The sequence below is a fragment of the Giraffa tippelskirchi genome, chromosome 13, assembly GCF_054371585.1.
Source record: "Giraffa tippelskirchi isolate mGirTip1 chromosome 13, T2T-mGirTip1v1.2.pri, whole genome shotgun sequence".
NCBI classification, from domain to species: domain Eukaryota; kingdom Metazoa; phylum Chordata; class Mammalia; order Artiodactyla; family Giraffidae; genus Giraffa; species Giraffa tippelskirchi.
In genome coordinates, this window is record NC_137287.1 from 38,609,920 (window position 1) to 38,625,934 (window position 16,015).

The following is a 16,015-nucleotide window of genomic DNA, read 5'->3' on the forward strand; positions in this document are numbered from 1 at the left end:
CCATGGGGTCGCAAAGAGTCAAGCATGACTGAGCAGCTAACACTTACTTCACTTACTTACTTTAACCTGTTCCTAGTAACTCAAAGGGCTTCCCAGGTGGTGTTAGTGGTAAAGAACCCACCTGCCAATGCAGGAGACAAATGTGGGTTCTATCCATGGGTTGGGAGGATGCCCTGGAGGAGGGCATGGCAACCCACTTCAGTATTCTTGCCTGGAGAGTCCCATTGGACAGAGGAGCCTGGCAGGCTACTAACCATGTAGTTGCAAAGTGTCAGACATGGCTGAAGTTACTCAGCACACATGCAGTAACTCTAAATAAAAATCTCAGGACTGTAATGAGCCTTCACGTCTCCCATCAGATACATGCTATGACATCAAGTTCTCTCCATTCTATCTCCAAAAATAGGCCAATGTCCCCACATACAAAATTAATTTTCAAAGATCTGGGGAGGGGGAGGAGAATGGTGACTGGATTATCAGCTTAAGGAGAAATAGGCTCTATTGGTTGACGTAACTGCAAAGGCCAAAGTTCTTCTTGCAAAGCCTGTGTGTTTCAGGCAAGGCTAGATTCAGGTGCCCAAATAATGACATCAGGACCTGTATTTCTCTATCTTCTACTGTTTGCTTCTGTTTGTCTTCAGTCTGTAGACACTCTCTATGTGGCAAGAAGGTAGCCACCAGTACCTCCAAACTCATACCTTCCCAGACTAACCATCGAAGGACACTTCTATCAGTGTTTATTGGCACTGTTGTAAGGCAAGACTATGATAAATCTTTCTTGAATCATATGCCCAGATCAGAATTAACCATGCCTGATGGGAAAGTGGGGTATTCTGGTCAACCTGGGTTATAAACCCAGCCCATTCCATATGGGAATTCAGTGATGGAAATTTATCATCAGGACTAAATGGAGGAGAGGAGGAGCTTCCCAAATATATTCAAAACAAAGGAAGAAAGAAATGGGAAGGAATGCTATGGAACATATATATATGTGTGTTCCACATATATTTACACAGAACACAAGTATATATGTTTTTATATATATAAACAAAATAAAATATATAAATATCAGTTACCATGATCCACTAGAGTCACTCCATCAAGTGACCTGAGTTAAGGAAAGGATTGGAGAGGGAATACTCAAGACACAAGAATAAATTAGTAAGCTATTTTAAAAGTTAGAGTGAACTAAAAAAACAAAAACCATAATTAATGACAATCCAGTATCATTCAGCACACCTAGCACCCAGATCTTGGTTTCTAAACACCATTCTCTACTAAAAGGCCACAGGATTCCTTACAGAAATGGCTGCTTCCAGGTGTGGGCAGAAAAAAAGTAAGGTGAGTGAGTCTAGGACATTATGTGTGTGCCAAGAAATAAGGAAATGCTCAAAGTCCAATGTGGACATATATGAACTGCAAATGACTTTCAAATGGATCACCATATCCATATATGATGCTTAATGTACTATTTTATTTTATTTTGCCCTGCCATGAGGCTTGTGGGGTCTTAATTCCCTGACCAGAGATTCAATCCATGCGCTGGGCAGTGAGAGCATGCAATCCTAAACCACTGGATTGCCAGGGAATTCCCTGTACTATTCTTTCAACTTTCAATTTTTTTCAGGATTGAAATTTTTCAAATTGAAGATTTGTGATAAACAGAGATTTTTTAAAATAAACAAAGATGCTAGCTTGAAAGGGCTCTCCCACTGGTTGAAGCTGGAATATTTTAGGCATCAAAGAGAATAATAGGGAATTCCCTAGATGGCCAATGGTTTGGTCTCTGGGCTTTCACTGTGGAAGGAGCAGTTTTCAACCCCTGGTGTGAGAACTAAGATCCCACAAGCTGCATAGCGCAGTGAAACAAACCAAACAAAAACCTATAAGTGATTATAAACCACTTCTTTAATTTATTTATTTATCTTTGGCTGTGCTGGGTCTTTATTGCTGTGCAGGCTTTTCTCCAGAGTTGCCAGTGCAAGGGCCTCTCATTGTGATGGGTTTAGAGCTCAGGCTCAGTAGCTATGGTTCCCGGGCTTAGTTGCTCTTCTGCGTTTTGGATCCTCCCAGCCCAGTGATCAAACCTTTGTCTCCTGCAATGGCAGGGGGACTCTTTACCACAGAGTCCTATCAAGTGTTGGGACCAGCCCAACAACGAACCGACCTGAGGGAACGGTGCTGCAGAAGAATAAGGAAAAATAAGACTCAGAAATAAGGTAGGGGTCAGGGGGCTGATGCCGCTTGCAAACAAAAGCCCAGATCGTAATCCTTGCATGCCTTTTATTGCTAACATCTACTTCCTTGTACGTGCTCTAGAGACATCCGTTTTTTATAATCTCAGATCAGGGATAAAGATATACAATGCACAGTCCTCAATGTCAAACCTTCAGGCCTTTCATGACTCTGTTTAGCCCTTCAGCTAGTGATGACCTTTCTCAGCAACTCCCTCAAGGCTCTGGGTACGAGAACAGTCACTAATGGCTTTCCATCAGTCACATCAGTACTTCAACACCTTGTTTTCAAGATGTTTTTCCATGATGTACTTTTTACTGCTCCCAGCCCTTCGCCTGGGGGTGATGAGAAAGTCATTTTTATTTTTCAAAGAAGCCCTGTTAATTATAGTACAGACCTGTGCATAGCATATTCCCTACGCCAAGGAAGCCCTATAAGTGATTATAAAATATTAAAGATGTCAAAATTTGTGAATCAATATTAACGCTATTTTTTAAAGAGAAAATTTTAAGGTAACTTGTCATAAATAAGTTCAAGTGTTAGTCTCTCAGGCCTGTCCAAATCTGTGCGACCCCATGGACTGTAGCCCCCCAGACTCCTCTGTCCATGGGATTCTCCAGGCAAGACCACTGGAGTGGGTTGCCATGCTCTCCTCCAGGGGATCTTCCCGACCCAAGGATCGAACCCGGGTCTCCTGAATAACTGAAGGTGAAAATGAACAATGAAAGGAACGAACTTAGCATTTACTCTTTTTCTTCTTCTTCCTTCTCCCTCTCCCCCGCCCCTCCCTCTTTCTCTTCTTCTTTAGGAAAGTCGGCGATAACGTCATTGCTTCGGGGAAGGGGGTCGTCCAGGGGCTCTGGGTGGGGCAGGTCCACTTCTTCTTCACCATCACAGGCTGCGGGCTGCGCAGGACGCCGCGCTCTGCGGGTGGCGGCCGCGCGCAACTCCGGGCGGTACTTGTTCTTTCGGATCACGTGCGGGAGGCTGCGTTGGATGGCCCGCGCGGTCGTGAGGCTGGTGGTCCGCACGTAGGAAGGGGCCGGCTTTCGCGGACCAGATCTCTGCTTCATGACACCACGACCCCTTTGCAGTCAGCGGCGGCTCCGCGCTCGTAGTCTTGGGTTGAATGAGCCCGTCTTAACGGATGGCGTTGCGGGCCTTCGGCCTATTGGGTTCGGTGCTGAGTCGGCTTGTTCTCCTGACCTAGAAGCTGGAGCGGTTGCACCCGTCCAACCCTTGCTTATGAGCCTATAGGGCAGCAGCTCCTCTCCTTGCGACGGACAGACACGGGGGAAAGCGAAAAGTTCGTTATATAAGACTATGCCAGTTAAGAAATACAGAAAACTGATAGAACTAGAAAAGATGCTGGCTGCAGGCAGGAAAAGATACCATTTAAGACCTGCTTTCATGAAGTCACTACCACCAACCCTCTTTACCAGTGAAACAACAGTTACCAAGTTATCAGAAAACGTTACTAATACCTCCAGCTCCAGTGCAACACCATAGGATTTGTTGAAGCCTTCTCTTTCCAACTCCACCAGCAAGAAATCTGGCTCCCGCTATCTCAAAATACTAACGGATCTGTGAAGCCCTCTTGTGGTTGTTCAGTCACTGACTCTTTCCCAACTCTTTGCGACCCCATGGACTGCAGCACACCAGGTTTCCCTGTCCTTCACTATCTCCTGGAGTTTGTGCAAACTCATGTCCATTGAGTCGGTGATGCCATCCAACCATCTCGTCTTCTGTCGTCCCCTTCTCCTCCTACTATCAATCTTTCCCAGCATCAAGGTCTTTTCCAATGAGTCGGCCACTTCAGGTGGCCAAAGTACTGGAGCTTCAGCTTCAGCATGTGTCCTTTCAATAAATATTCAGGGTTGATTTTCTTTAGGATTGAATGGTTTGATCTCCTTGTAGTAAAAGGGACTCTCGAGTCTTCTCCAGCACCACAGTTCAAAAACATCAATTCTTTGGCACTCAGCCTTCTTTATGGTCCAACTGTCACATCCAAACATGACTACTGGAAGAACCATAGCTATGACTGTACAGACCTTTGTCAGCAAAGTCCCCTGCACACAGCCTATTTCCTGACCTTACCAGGCTGCCTTCTGAGTTGGCTGTCTCAGGATGAAATGACCCTGCCATCTGGCCCTTTCCAAGTTAGTCTTCCTGTCAGATTCCACATATGAACTGTTTGTACCAATATGTATACCCTCAATTCTCTAGATAAATGACTCAAACCAGAAACAACTTTGCCTCCCAGAGGACTTTGGACAGTATATGGAGACATCATTGGTTGTCACAAGGAGACTACTGACATCTAGAGGCCAAGGATGCTGCTAAACATTCTGCCATGCACAGGCAGTCCCCTTACCCCCGCCGCCCCACAGAACCATCTGATTCAATATTTCAAAAGTACTAAGGTTGAGACTATAATACATCTCACTGATAATTTGTATATTATTACGTGGGAAATTATAATACCTTGGTTATGGCTCAGCAGGTAAAGAATCTGCCTACAGTGCAGGAGACAAGGAAACATGGATTTAGTCCCTCAGTGGGGAAGATCCCCTGGAGGAGGAAAACGGCAGCCCACTCCAGTTATTCTTGCCTGGAAAATCCCATGGACAGAGGAGCCTGGTGGGCTACAGTCCAAGGCTACAGTCACAAACAGTCGGACATGACTGGGTGACTAACACAGTTAAGATAAAATATATTATTAAAATTAACTTCATTTTTAAGAATTTAATGCTGCTGCTGCTAAGTTGCATCAGTCGTGTCTGACTCTGTGCAACCCCATAGATGGCAGCCTACCAGGCTCCGTCATCCCTGGGATTCTCCAGGCAAGAACACTGGAGTGGGTTGCCATTTCCTTTTCCATTGCATGAAAGTGGAAAGTGAAAGTGAAGTCACTCAATCGTGTCTGACTCTTCGAGATCCCATGGACTGCAGCCTACCAGGCTCCTCCATCCATGGGATTTTCCAGGCAAGAGTACTGGAGTGGGTTGCCATTGCCTTCTCCAGAATTTAATGAGGCTACTAGAAAAAAATTTTCTAAAATACTTATTTATTTGGCTGCACAAGGTCTAGTAGAGGCATGCGGGGGTCTTTAGTTGAGGCATGTGGGATCTAGTGCCCAACCTGGTCCCCTTACATTGTGAGCCCAGAGTCTTAGCCCCTGGACCACGAGGGAAGCCCCTACTAGAAAACTGTTAATTACAAATGTGAGATTTGCTGCTTCCAGGATTCCCTCAGGAGGGATTATATTTGGCTGTCCTTTTTTATTCTGTTTTCTTTTTTGTAATTGTTTTCTTGGTTGCCCTTTTTAAAAATTGATATAGTACTATAGATACCATCTTTCTAAGTCTTGCTAAATTTAAAAACTTTCATTCAAAGACACCTTCTGGTATGTATTTAAGAGAATCCTGGCTTTCACGCCTTTTCCTGCAAAAAGGAAAAAAAAAAAAACCACACACCCCAATGTGGGGCTCAAACCCACAACCCTGAGATTAAGAGTCTCATGTTTTACCGACTGAGCTAGCCGGGCTCACAATGACATTACCTCCCTTCAGGAGAAAGTGTGCACCTACTTCCTGACAAGACCCTGAAGATGAAGTGGGAGCACCACCGACAGCTGCTGTGGGAGGATAAGAGTTCGGTTGGAGCCAGCGAAACCCACCAAGCTGGGCTGCGCTGCCTGGCGGGGAGCATGCATCTTCCGATAAGCTCTGGACCCCAAACGTGTCCCAACATACCAGAGGTCATTCGCCTAATAGAGTCATCCATTCACTCAAGTGTTGATTGAATGCTTAATGTATGCCAAGCACTGAGGATTCCACAGTTGACAAATTAGATTTCTAAGAAAGAGGAAAAAACGGGGCCAGACTCCAGATCAAAGGAAATTGTTGCTGTTCATTTTTGTTTCCTTCTTCACCAGGCTCGACGCCTGCAGTTTTTAACACAACAGGCAAGCAGGAAGTGCAGTAGGAGCCTTTTAAGGGGCGATTCTCTCTTCGCTGTTCAGAAACTTGCCTTGCCCTCTTCAGTTATTAAAAGAAGAAAGAAAGAGAAAAGAAAAGAGATGTTTCTGAGGACACTGGGCGCTTTCTCCTGGCGTGAGATTATAAAAAGTCACAAAAGCAGCTATACTGAAATAACAGAAGTCCAGGCAGAAAATCACCCACAATCCTAACCCAGATCAAGTCAACGTTATCATTGGTCCCCCTCCCTACTTCCAATTCTCCCCTAAGCTCCCCTTCAGTTCTTACACACCCACATTTCAAAGGGGCAAGGTCTGCTCTCCACATTTTCTGTTTACTTTTTGATCCGTGTATTTCTGCATTTTGCTAGAGTCTCTTTTTTCTCCCCTTCCTTCCTGGGTCCATCCACACCTGATTCTTTTCTGTACAGTCATGCAGGGACAGCTGCGGCTTGGGAGTTACTGTTTGTTTTTTAAGAAAGGCATCACGCACGCCTTTCAGAGCAAGAACTTCCAAGTAGACTGGGATAGATTGAACATACTTTTCTGAGGTTGAACACTATTAATGAAGCAAAATGTATTCCATCTGTCTCCCACAGATGGCCATTCCCATCTCCCTTTTATTTATTATTTACCAAACTGCTGCAATAAAACATCCTTGTACTTACATCAATAGTTTTATCTCTGAGACAGATTCAAAGAATTGGAATTAGAGGATCAAAGAATAGACTGCTTTGCAAAATTCAAATGAAACCACACATATTTCTCATTAATATGTATGTGAAACCATACACACTTCCTATTAAGATGTTTGTGAAACTACACATTTTTCCCACATTAAGATGTATATGCAACCACACATTTTTTCCATTTAGATGTACATACAGGAACACCGTCTTTGTCCTTCCCTGTTAGGGATGGTGGGGAATCTTCAAATCTTAATGATCTATGACCCAAAATGCATCTCCCCGTCTAAGTAAACGTCTGTCATGCTACCCCAGGTGGGACTCGAACCCACAATCCCTGGCTTAGGAGGCCAGTGCCTTATCCATTAGGCCACTGGGGCTGCGGCCACGAGTGTTCCCAAGAACATGTGAAGAAGAAATAACTCATCACCAGTGGTTAGAAAGTGATCAGGGAATTGGTTTGGGTGCTTATTAAAAACCTGGGTGAATTTCTACAAGATCCCAGTCTCTGTTCAAGTCGCCAAGGAACAGAGTCGTGAGCAAACCAGACAGCCGCGGCTCGCGGCAGAGCTCCTGTGCGCGCCGCGCCTTCGACGCCTGCTGCGCCCTCCTCTCCCTGCCTTCACGCGGCTCCTCCGGCGGGCGCTTTGCCGAGTCCGGTTCGTCGGCTTTCTCCAGCGGAGTCCCAGGCTCCGGAAAGTTCTGGGTTGTCCTGCGGATGACAGATGCAGCAAGCGGTGAGGGTCCCTGGCTGCATCAGTCCGCGGCGTGTTGGGCCGGACCACCCGGCGGCGTGTGTCATAAACGTTCGGTCCTCCGGGGACGCGGCTGGACAGAAGACCCGGGGGAGCGCGGGGCTGGAAGAAGGCGTGCGGGGCCAACACCGCGAGCCGGGGAGGCGGCCCCTCCGCACCCGCCGAGGCTCAGTCGGAGGCGATAGTCAGAGCCTCCCCCGCAACCCCCTGCGCTGAGCATAGTCACCCAGGGCTCGGCAACGTCCGAGAGACTGCCCGCCCTCAGAATGCTCTCCGCCCGACCTCGCTTTTCCACGCCAAACCACAGCCTCGGAGCTGCCCAAAGCCTAAGTCCGCGGGATCGGGACACACCCCCTACAATTTCCCTCGCCACCCACCTTTCTTTATTCACTGAGGTTCGTAATTAATCCAAAAGGTAAAAAGTCAGCAGAATCCAGAGCCGCTCAAAGTCCGCTCCCCCACCCCCGCAGCATCCCCTCAAGAGAGCTCCTGGGACCTCAGATTCTCCTCTCGTCACCCCCTACCCCGATTTCATCCTTTGTCACTCGAGCAACAGGATTATCTAATGCAGATTCGAATCTCCTTCAGTCTTCTCCAATAAGCCCTTTATGACTCAAAAAAAAAAAAAAAATCCAGAACAGAATCAGAGAACACACCTTGATTCAGTTGCGCGGCTTCTAATCTCCTTTGTCCTGTTGGTCCTGCCAGTCTGGCCACCAGCTCGGATGAAGCGGCGGGCTAGGGGCGCTGGAGCCACCAGCCCGGAGACTGGGGAGAATCCAGCGTGGGAACAACACGGCGGACACTGAGAGGAACTAGGACGCTGTAGACGTGGGCCCCGGGTGTACTTCGTCCTACGGGTGCGCGCGGTCTCTGCACAGGCTCGCCTTTTAAAGCAATTGTATTTTAGTAAAAGGGGCCGGAGGAGGAGACGCCAGGGAACACGCATTGCAGAAGCAGCTGGCGGCGTTGGGGCGGGACGGGCGTGCTCCTGTTCTTACTCATCTTTGGGGGTCACAGGTTCCAGGAGCAGATCCTGGGCTCTGCCTTGGTCTCCCAGAGCCCGAGGCGGTCACATTCGCCGAGATTGGCAGGTGTCCTTGGTTCCACCGCAACTCTGGGCCGCCATCATCCCTCTGGTTTGCCACATCCGTTTAAATTGGGCCCGGAATTTCTTGACTTTTCCAAAAGCAAGCTCTTCACTGCTTTGAGGTTTGTTTGTTTTTTATATCCAACATTTTCAGTTCTTTTTAGAAAGAGGGTTGGTCCCCAAAACCCATTTGTGTTACTGGAAACCTCGACTCTGCCAGAGTGTTTTTCTTTATAACTTCTTTAAAACTGTTTATAGTTTTTCAACCAATATGTTAAAGGGTTTTTTGTTTGTTTGTTTGTTTTTAACAAATTAGGAGAGAGATGGTTCCCCCACTCCCTCCAGGAAATGAAATCCACCAGTCAAATCAGCCTTGGAGTTCTGCAGCAGACTCTGAAAAAAGAGGAGATTTGGCCTGAGGGATGGCCCTGGCCTCCGTCCTTAGTGACCCTGACCTACAGGGTGACCCTGGCATATGGTTGCCCCTGGAAATGGGGAATCTTTGCACTTTACTGAAAGCAGCTCTCTTGATTTGGAACTCCTTAAGGGTCAAAGTCAAACCCCACCTGGACCCCCAACCACCAAAAAAGGGGCCCAACACAGCCTGACGTGCAGAGCGGGGGACAGGACCCCTATCCTGACAGCATGGACCCCAGGTCTCTGTGCCCAACCCGGGCTCCCGGAACCCTTCCCTGATCTGGGGCTGTGGAACAAGGGCAGACCTGGGAGTGCCCAGGTGAGGGGTGGCAGGAAATGGAGAGAAGAGAAGGAGGAAGAGAAGGGAATCAAGAAAGAGGAGGAGGGCCTTGGGCCCCAGAGTCATGCCCGATACATTATTGGACGCTTAGCAGGGATGTTTGAGTCTCAATGGAGTAATTAATTGCTGGACTTGAAGCCTTAAAGGTAGGTGATTTGGGGAGACTGTTCCAGATTTTCTCCCCTGCCACCCTTAACCTGACCGAAGCCCTGCACGCATTGCCCTGCAGTGTGATGTCCACACCCCTGAATCCCCAAGACTCCTACTAAAAGTTTAAAAGTATCTGGAAACAGCTTGAAGCTTTTAAATGTTTTCTCTAATTCTCTTGAAGTGTGGAGCTTCGAAGTATAAGATCTGGGGACTTGGGGTAGTTCTCAAACCTCTAGAGAGGAGCTGTTTTCATGTAAAAGGGGAAATAAATGGGCTCATCTGAGATTTGAACCCAGGACCTCTCGCTCCCTAAACGAGAGTCATAGCTCTAGACCAACGAGCTACATAAGTTCCACCTTCTGGGTCTCTTCTGTGACTCCGTGGCATCCCGGATATGGAATTCGGGAGACCAGTGAGGTGGGGCAGGGAGGAGACTCCAACTTCAGACCCATGGGAAAGTGTTGAGCTGATAAATTAGTGGGCAAGGGGAGGACCCCAGAGCTCCCTGTGCCGACAAGTTGGGAAGCAGCCCCTGCACCCTACCTGACCTGCCCCCCGCCAAGTCTGGTGGTCCCTGTGCTCAGATTACAGTGAGCCCAACGCCAGGAAAGGCAGGCTATCCTAGCATCCCGGCTTGGCTTTTAGGTCACTTTGCTGACACTTCTTGCAGCCAGGAACATGCTTGAGGAGGAGCTGGGGTAAAAGCTAGCAAGGAGCTCTGGGTCCAGCTGGGCAGTTGAGTGCCCTTTGATGGCAGGTCACAGGATTGCCTTGCTTGGAAAAGGTGCTCCCCCAGGTGTAGTATCCCGGTATCCATCTGATGCTCACCTGCTGAGTTTCTCTGGACTGCAGAAGGTCTAAACCAAGAAAAGACATCGCCCAATATGGGGCTTGAGCCCATGACCCTGAGATTAAGAGTCTCATGCTCTACCGACTGAGCTAGCTGGATAACCATGAGTAAACTCTATCCTTGCATATATTGATGGGGTAATGTGAAGGTGATTGGACCTAGGTGACGGATACTGACTTAGATATGGACACCAGGGATGGGTCAGTAGCCAAAGGTTCCCGGGCCTCACAGGGAGTCCCGGCTGCAAGCTCCACTCTCCACTTACAGCCCCTTCTACAACAAGAGTTCCTCTATTCTAGGACTTCCCTCACCACCCCATAGCTGGGGAACCCGGTCTGGCCTCTGTGCCCACCCAGCCCATCTGACCGTGGGCTTAGGGAGAAGCAGCTGGGCGAAGTCGCACGGAGAGAGCAGCACAAACCTAGGGTGAAATGCACAACTGACCCCTGGAGGGACATCTGGATTATTTCCAGTTTCTTGGCTGTTTCAAATAAAACAACTATCGACACTCGTGTACAGATTTTTGTGTGAACAGAAGCCTTCATTTTTCTGAGATAAATACCCAAATTGCTGGGTCATATGGTGGTTATAAGTTTACTTTTTAAAGAAAATGCCACAGTGTTTTCCAGCATGAGTGTACGATTTTACATTCCCACCAGCGATGTATGGGGTGACTCACTGTCTCTGATAAAACGTTCAACAGAAGTAGACAATGTCAGCATCCTTGTTGCATTTCTAACCTCAAATAGAATATTTTCAAGATTTCACCACAAACTTGAAATTTGCTGCAGTATTTTGTAGATAATTTGGGCAAGTTATGGGTACTAACAGCTTTCACAAAGTTATTTAGAATATACTTTTATTATCTTCTTAATTTATCCAATAACTGTTAAGTCATTCTCTGACATGGGTTATGTGTCTCTTCTGTCATTATTTCTTAACCAGCTTTTGTAGAGTTCATCAATTGCATTAACTTTTTGTCATTAATCTCTATTGTATGCTTGTTTTCAACATCATTATTTTCTTTTTTTTTTTAGTTCTACCAGTTTATTGCTACCAACCATCTCCCTCCATCCTCATGCATGTGTGCTCAGTCATGTAGCTTCATGGACTGCAGCCTGCCAGATTGCTCTGTCCATGGACTTTTCCAGGCAAGAGTACTGGAGTGGGTTGCCATTTCCTTCTCCATCAACATCATAATTTTCAGCTCTTCATCATTTCTCCCCTTGTTCTAATTTATCTGGATTTATTTTTTGCTGTAGTTTTTCTAACTTCTTGTCATTGGCTTTCAGCTTGTCTTCTTTATTATACACATCTAAGGCTATCAATTTTCCTCTAACTACTGCTTTATCTGTGTCTTAAAGGTTTTGGTATGTAGTATTTTTCATCATCATTTATTTCAAAGTATTTTAAATCCCACTGTAATTTCTTTCTTAACTCATATAACTTCTAGAAGTGTATTGTATAATTTGTAATCATATTAGGATATTTTAGGGGTTTGTTTATTTTATGTTATTTGTTTTGACATATTTTTAGTTTACCATTTCTTTCATCTTTCTAAATCATTGCATACATCTATTGAGATTTGTTTCACTTTTTGCATATTTTTAGACAAATATAGTCCTGTTGGAGAAGGCAATGGCACCCCACTCCAGTACTCTTGCCTGGGAAATCCCATGGACGGAGGAGCCTGGTAGGCTACAGTCCATGGGGTCGCTAAGAGTCAGACACGACTGAGCGACTTCACTTTCCCTTTTCCCTTTCATGCACTGGAGAAGGAAATGGCAATCCACTCCAGTATTCTTGCCTGGAGAATCCCAGGGACGGCGGAGCCTGGTGGGCTGCCGTCTATGGGGTCGCACAGAGTCCGACACGACTGAAGCGACTTAGCAGCAGTAGCAGCAGCAGTCCTGTCTCATTCTTCTAGAGCATTTTACATAGCTTCTGTTCTCAAATATATTTTCATTATTGTCTTTCATGTCTTTATATATAGTAAGGGTAGTTGTATTATGCTCTGTATCTGATAATCTTGGTATCTTTCCAACTTTATTTTCATATCTATTGTTCACTAGTTGTTGCTCATGATGCCTAGTTTCCTTGTTGTTTTTCATTGTGGCATCCATGGCACTCTTTCCAGCACATGCTGAAGACATCTTGGCAAGCACCTGAGACCCCCACAGCGGGGTGAGGGTCCCAGTGTCCACCTCTTGCACCTCAAAGGCGGCCTCCGCAGAACAGGGTGGAGGAGATTTGGCTCCTGTCAGGCGCTGGGGCCCAGGACCTTGGGTATCCAGCGGCGCTGGAGGTCCCGGGACTCCTGCTGACTTCCGGCAGGAAAGGAGGGGAGACGCATGAGTCCACACCAGGTAGAGTGACTGCATTTGGAGTTATGCTAATGCCTGCAGCCTATCGCCTCTCCCCAAGTGGATGCCCTGCCCTCGTGACCAGGGACTGTGGGTCCCAGGCTTGACAGTTCAGAGGCCTCCAACCAAGTAAGAACTGGCTCCTGATGTACAGAGGAAGGAAACACCTCTCTAGTCTTGCCTGCCTGGAGCTTGGACTAACAAAGTAGCTTGCTGCCAGACTCGTGGAGACACTTTGGCTACTGGGCCTCAAAAAAAGTTTTAAAATGACAAGGGGAAGCGCAAAGTGGATCCTGAGACCCGCAAATGAGGAGGAAAAGTAGGGCTCGTCCGGGATTTGAACCCGGGACCTCTCGCACCCTAAGCGAGAATCATACCCCTAGACCAACGAGCCACACTGCTTACGCGTTTTGGATCTCCTCTTCCACCGGTGGGATCGCTGCTGGACCGGCCATGCCAGGGAACTGACGTGAAATGGAGACTCCAATTTCAAGCCCACTGGGAAGTGTAGAGTCCCAGGACTGATGAACGCACCCCCAATCCGGGGGCCCGCGTCGCTTCCCCTCCGCCCTCGGACGACAGAGAGCCCCGGACCAGGAAGGGCGGCCGGCCTCTGTCCCCGCGCCGCTCATCGGTCACTTCGCAGGCCTCCTCTCAGCCTCGAGCGCAGGGGACCCGCTGGACAAAGCCGGGGAGGACCTCCGGGGCGCGCGGGCAGGTGGGGAGCGCTCAAGAGCGTGCGGGGGAGCGGAGGGTCCCGGAGCCACGATCTCTGGGACGCTCGCTTTGGGAGCGGCCGAACCCCCAAGACGTGGCCCCCGGTGACCGCTCAGCAAACGCCGGCGGAGTGCACGGAGGGGACACCGCCTCCGCCTCGGCCTCCCACGCTGCCCGCGCTTCTTCCCGCTCGGCTCCCCGCTCCCGCCCCCGCAGGTCAAAACCAAGAAAGCGCGTTTCGGACGCGGGGCCCCCAACCCACGAAAGCTGCCAGTGAGAGTCGCTTTGTTTTACCGACTGATCCAGCAACGGTCCCGGCCTCAGATGCCCTAGGATGGCCTGATCGGGGGGTTGTCCCTAGAGCGGGGCGGGTTAGCCCACCAACCAGATTGCGCACCTGAGCGGGTCACGATGCCCCTCCCAGTCCCCCCGGGGGAGGAGGCGGGCCCTCCGGTCGGGCTGGGGTGTAGGAGGAGGCCGCCCTCGCAGCAGCGAGAGCCCGCGTTCAGGAGTCGGGGGTCAGGTCGGGGCAGAGTCTGCAGTCGGTATGTCCTCCCTCGACGTCCGGCTACTCCCCAACCCCTCTGGATACTTGGCCCCATTTATTCACGCTCTCATCAAGGAAGGCCCCTGGGACGAGCCCCCGACCCAAGAATGAAGTTGTGCCCAGGGACGCCCGGGAGTCTCTTTCTCTCTCCCTGCCTCCCCACTACTAAAACGCGACTTTAAGTTACAGTAGGGCTGGTCGGGGGCTGGAGCAGTGAACCTCCCGAATCATCAGAGACCTGGAGCCCTAGGGCAACCTACTTTCCTTTACTCTGTTTGCAGGAGCGGTTACTGCAGGTCCCGCTCTCTAGTCTGTGTCTCCCCGACGGTTCCATCAGATCAAACCTCAGTTCTCCGCTTAAAGAAAAGGGGTGGGCTTGCCCGGGATTTGAACCCGGGACCTCTCGCACCCAAAGCGAGAATCATACCCCTAGACCAACGAGCCACTTCATCACTCTTCCTCCCGTCTTCGGTCTTCCTACAAGGTGACTCCAGTGAAGCTCGCTGCCATAGCTCAGTTGTTAGCGTGCGCATCTGAGAATCCGATCCTCTGTAGGATCGCGGGATCGCCGGGTCGAGGGTTCGCAGCAGCAGTCCGGTTTCAGAGGGACGTTTCGATTATCTGCTCCTCGTGCGGCGGGAACTGGAGGGAGACCCCCCAGCTGCAGCTTTGCTCAGTTCTGGCCTCAAATAGAGGCAGGAGATTCCCTGCCCAGAACACCTCGCCCGCAAGAGGCCTCACCTAGGGACCGAGGGGTGCCTGGGCCTGAGGCAAAACAGACTCTGGAACTACTGAACAACCCTATATCCCTCTACTTAATCGACACCTGAACCTAATTTCTCCCCCAACAGAGCAGTCTCTGAGCGACAGAAGGAGGTTCCGTAGGACTACTCACTGTCCAGGGATAGGAGCCTCCAAAAGGTTCAAGAGGGTCAAATTCCCAGCACAGCCTAGGTCTTCACACCTTTTAATTTGGGGGGCTTGTCAGCCTTTAAGGGCGCTGGTTCTTGCCTTGTCCTGAACTTACTCTCCTGGCCTTCCAGAAATGGGAGTCTAGAAGTTCCCATGTGAGGCCCAACCCTTACAAGGAGCAGACAAAGCATAGGGCAGGGCTCAGCGCGGCTTCCTATGGTGAGCAGGAATTTGTGTGTGTCTGCACCCTCCAATAGGGCACTTTTTAATCGGGAATGGACAGTTGGGAGCAGAAAACTAACACACGTGGCACTGGAATCCACAACAGGCAGCAAAAGACTACGCCCAACGTGGGGCTCGAACCCACGACCCTGAGATTAAGAGTCTCATGCTCTACCGACTGAGCTAGCCGGGCTGCTGCTAGTAACAGACTGGCCAGGTTTCTGAAGTTGATGGGCTGTGGACCTCCCCAAACGACAGGATGAAGCAGGTACCAGGGTCAGTGGGTAAGTGGAGTGCCTGGATTTGAGGTGGGGGTGGGCTCCGGCTGCGGACGCCAGCAGCGGATCGCCTCTCCCCACGCCGATGCCTTGGCCTCCTGACCGAGGACGTCGGATCCAGGCTTGACGGTTCTGAGACCTGCCACCGGCGAAAAAAGGGCTACCGATGCAGAGGACGGGAACATCTCTGTCTTCCGTTCCTCGTTCCTCCAGCACAGGCTGACAAAGTAGCTTGTTAGGAGACTCATGGAGACACTTTGGCTACTGGGTCTCAATGAAAACTTTAAAACGACAGTGGGAGGCGCAGAGTGGGCCCTGAGACCCCCAACTGGGGAAGAAAACCAGGGCTCGTCCGGGATTTGAACCCAGGACCTCTCGCACCCAAAGCGAGAATCATACCCCTAGACCAACGAGCCGCACGTACCGCAAGCCCTCCCCTCCCCCAGTCCTTCCACAGGTAACTCCAGTGAAGCT

The 16,015-nt window shown here is 49.3% G+C and overlaps 1 protein-coding gene and 6 non-coding genes across 7 annotated transcripts in view; 1 reads left to right on the forward strand and 6 right to left on the reverse strand.

Annotated features, from left to right (window-relative positions):
• Window positions 1–7,393, forward strand: part of ZNF200 (zinc finger protein 200) — a 42,088-nt gene extending 34,695 nt beyond the window's left edge. Inside the window, exon 5 of the mRNA XM_081555138.1 lies at window positions 5,808–7,393. Within this exon, the coding sequence (XP_081411264.1) occupies window positions 5,808–6,040 (233 nt within the window). The 3' untranslated portion in view covers window positions 6,041–7,393. The remainder of the gene's footprint in view (window positions 1–5,807) is intronic.
• TRNAR-CCU (transfer RNA arginine (anticodon CCU)) lies at window positions 7,208–7,280 on the reverse strand. The gene has a single exon. It is a non-coding gene; the product is annotated as a tRNA-Arg (tRNA).
• A 3,135-nt stretch (window positions 7,394–10,528) lies between the features above and the next one.
• On the reverse strand, window positions 10,529–10,601 carry TRNAK-CUU (transfer RNA lysine (anticodon CUU)). Its single transcript has one exon. It is a non-coding gene; the product is annotated as a tRNA-Lys (tRNA).
• Window positions 10,602–13,187: 2,586 nt separating this feature from the next.
• TRNAP-AGG (transfer RNA proline (anticodon AGG)) lies at window positions 13,188–13,259 on the reverse strand. The gene has a single exon. It is a non-coding gene; the product is annotated as a tRNA-Pro (tRNA).
• Window positions 13,260–14,501: 1,242 nt separating this feature from the next.
• Window positions 14,502–14,573, reverse strand: TRNAP-UGG (transfer RNA proline (anticodon UGG)). Its single transcript has one exon. It is a non-coding gene; the product is annotated as a tRNA-Pro (tRNA).
• An 810-nt stretch (window positions 14,574–15,383) lies between these two features.
• TRNAK-CUU (transfer RNA lysine (anticodon CUU)) lies at window positions 15,384–15,456 on the reverse strand. The gene has a single exon. It is a non-coding gene; the product is annotated as a tRNA-Lys (tRNA).
• Window positions 15,457–15,885: 429 nt separating this feature from the next.
• On the reverse strand, window positions 15,886–15,957 carry TRNAP-UGG (transfer RNA proline (anticodon UGG)). Its single transcript has one exon. It is a non-coding gene; the product is annotated as a tRNA-Pro (tRNA).
• Window positions 15,958–16,015: the final 58 nt, after the last annotated feature.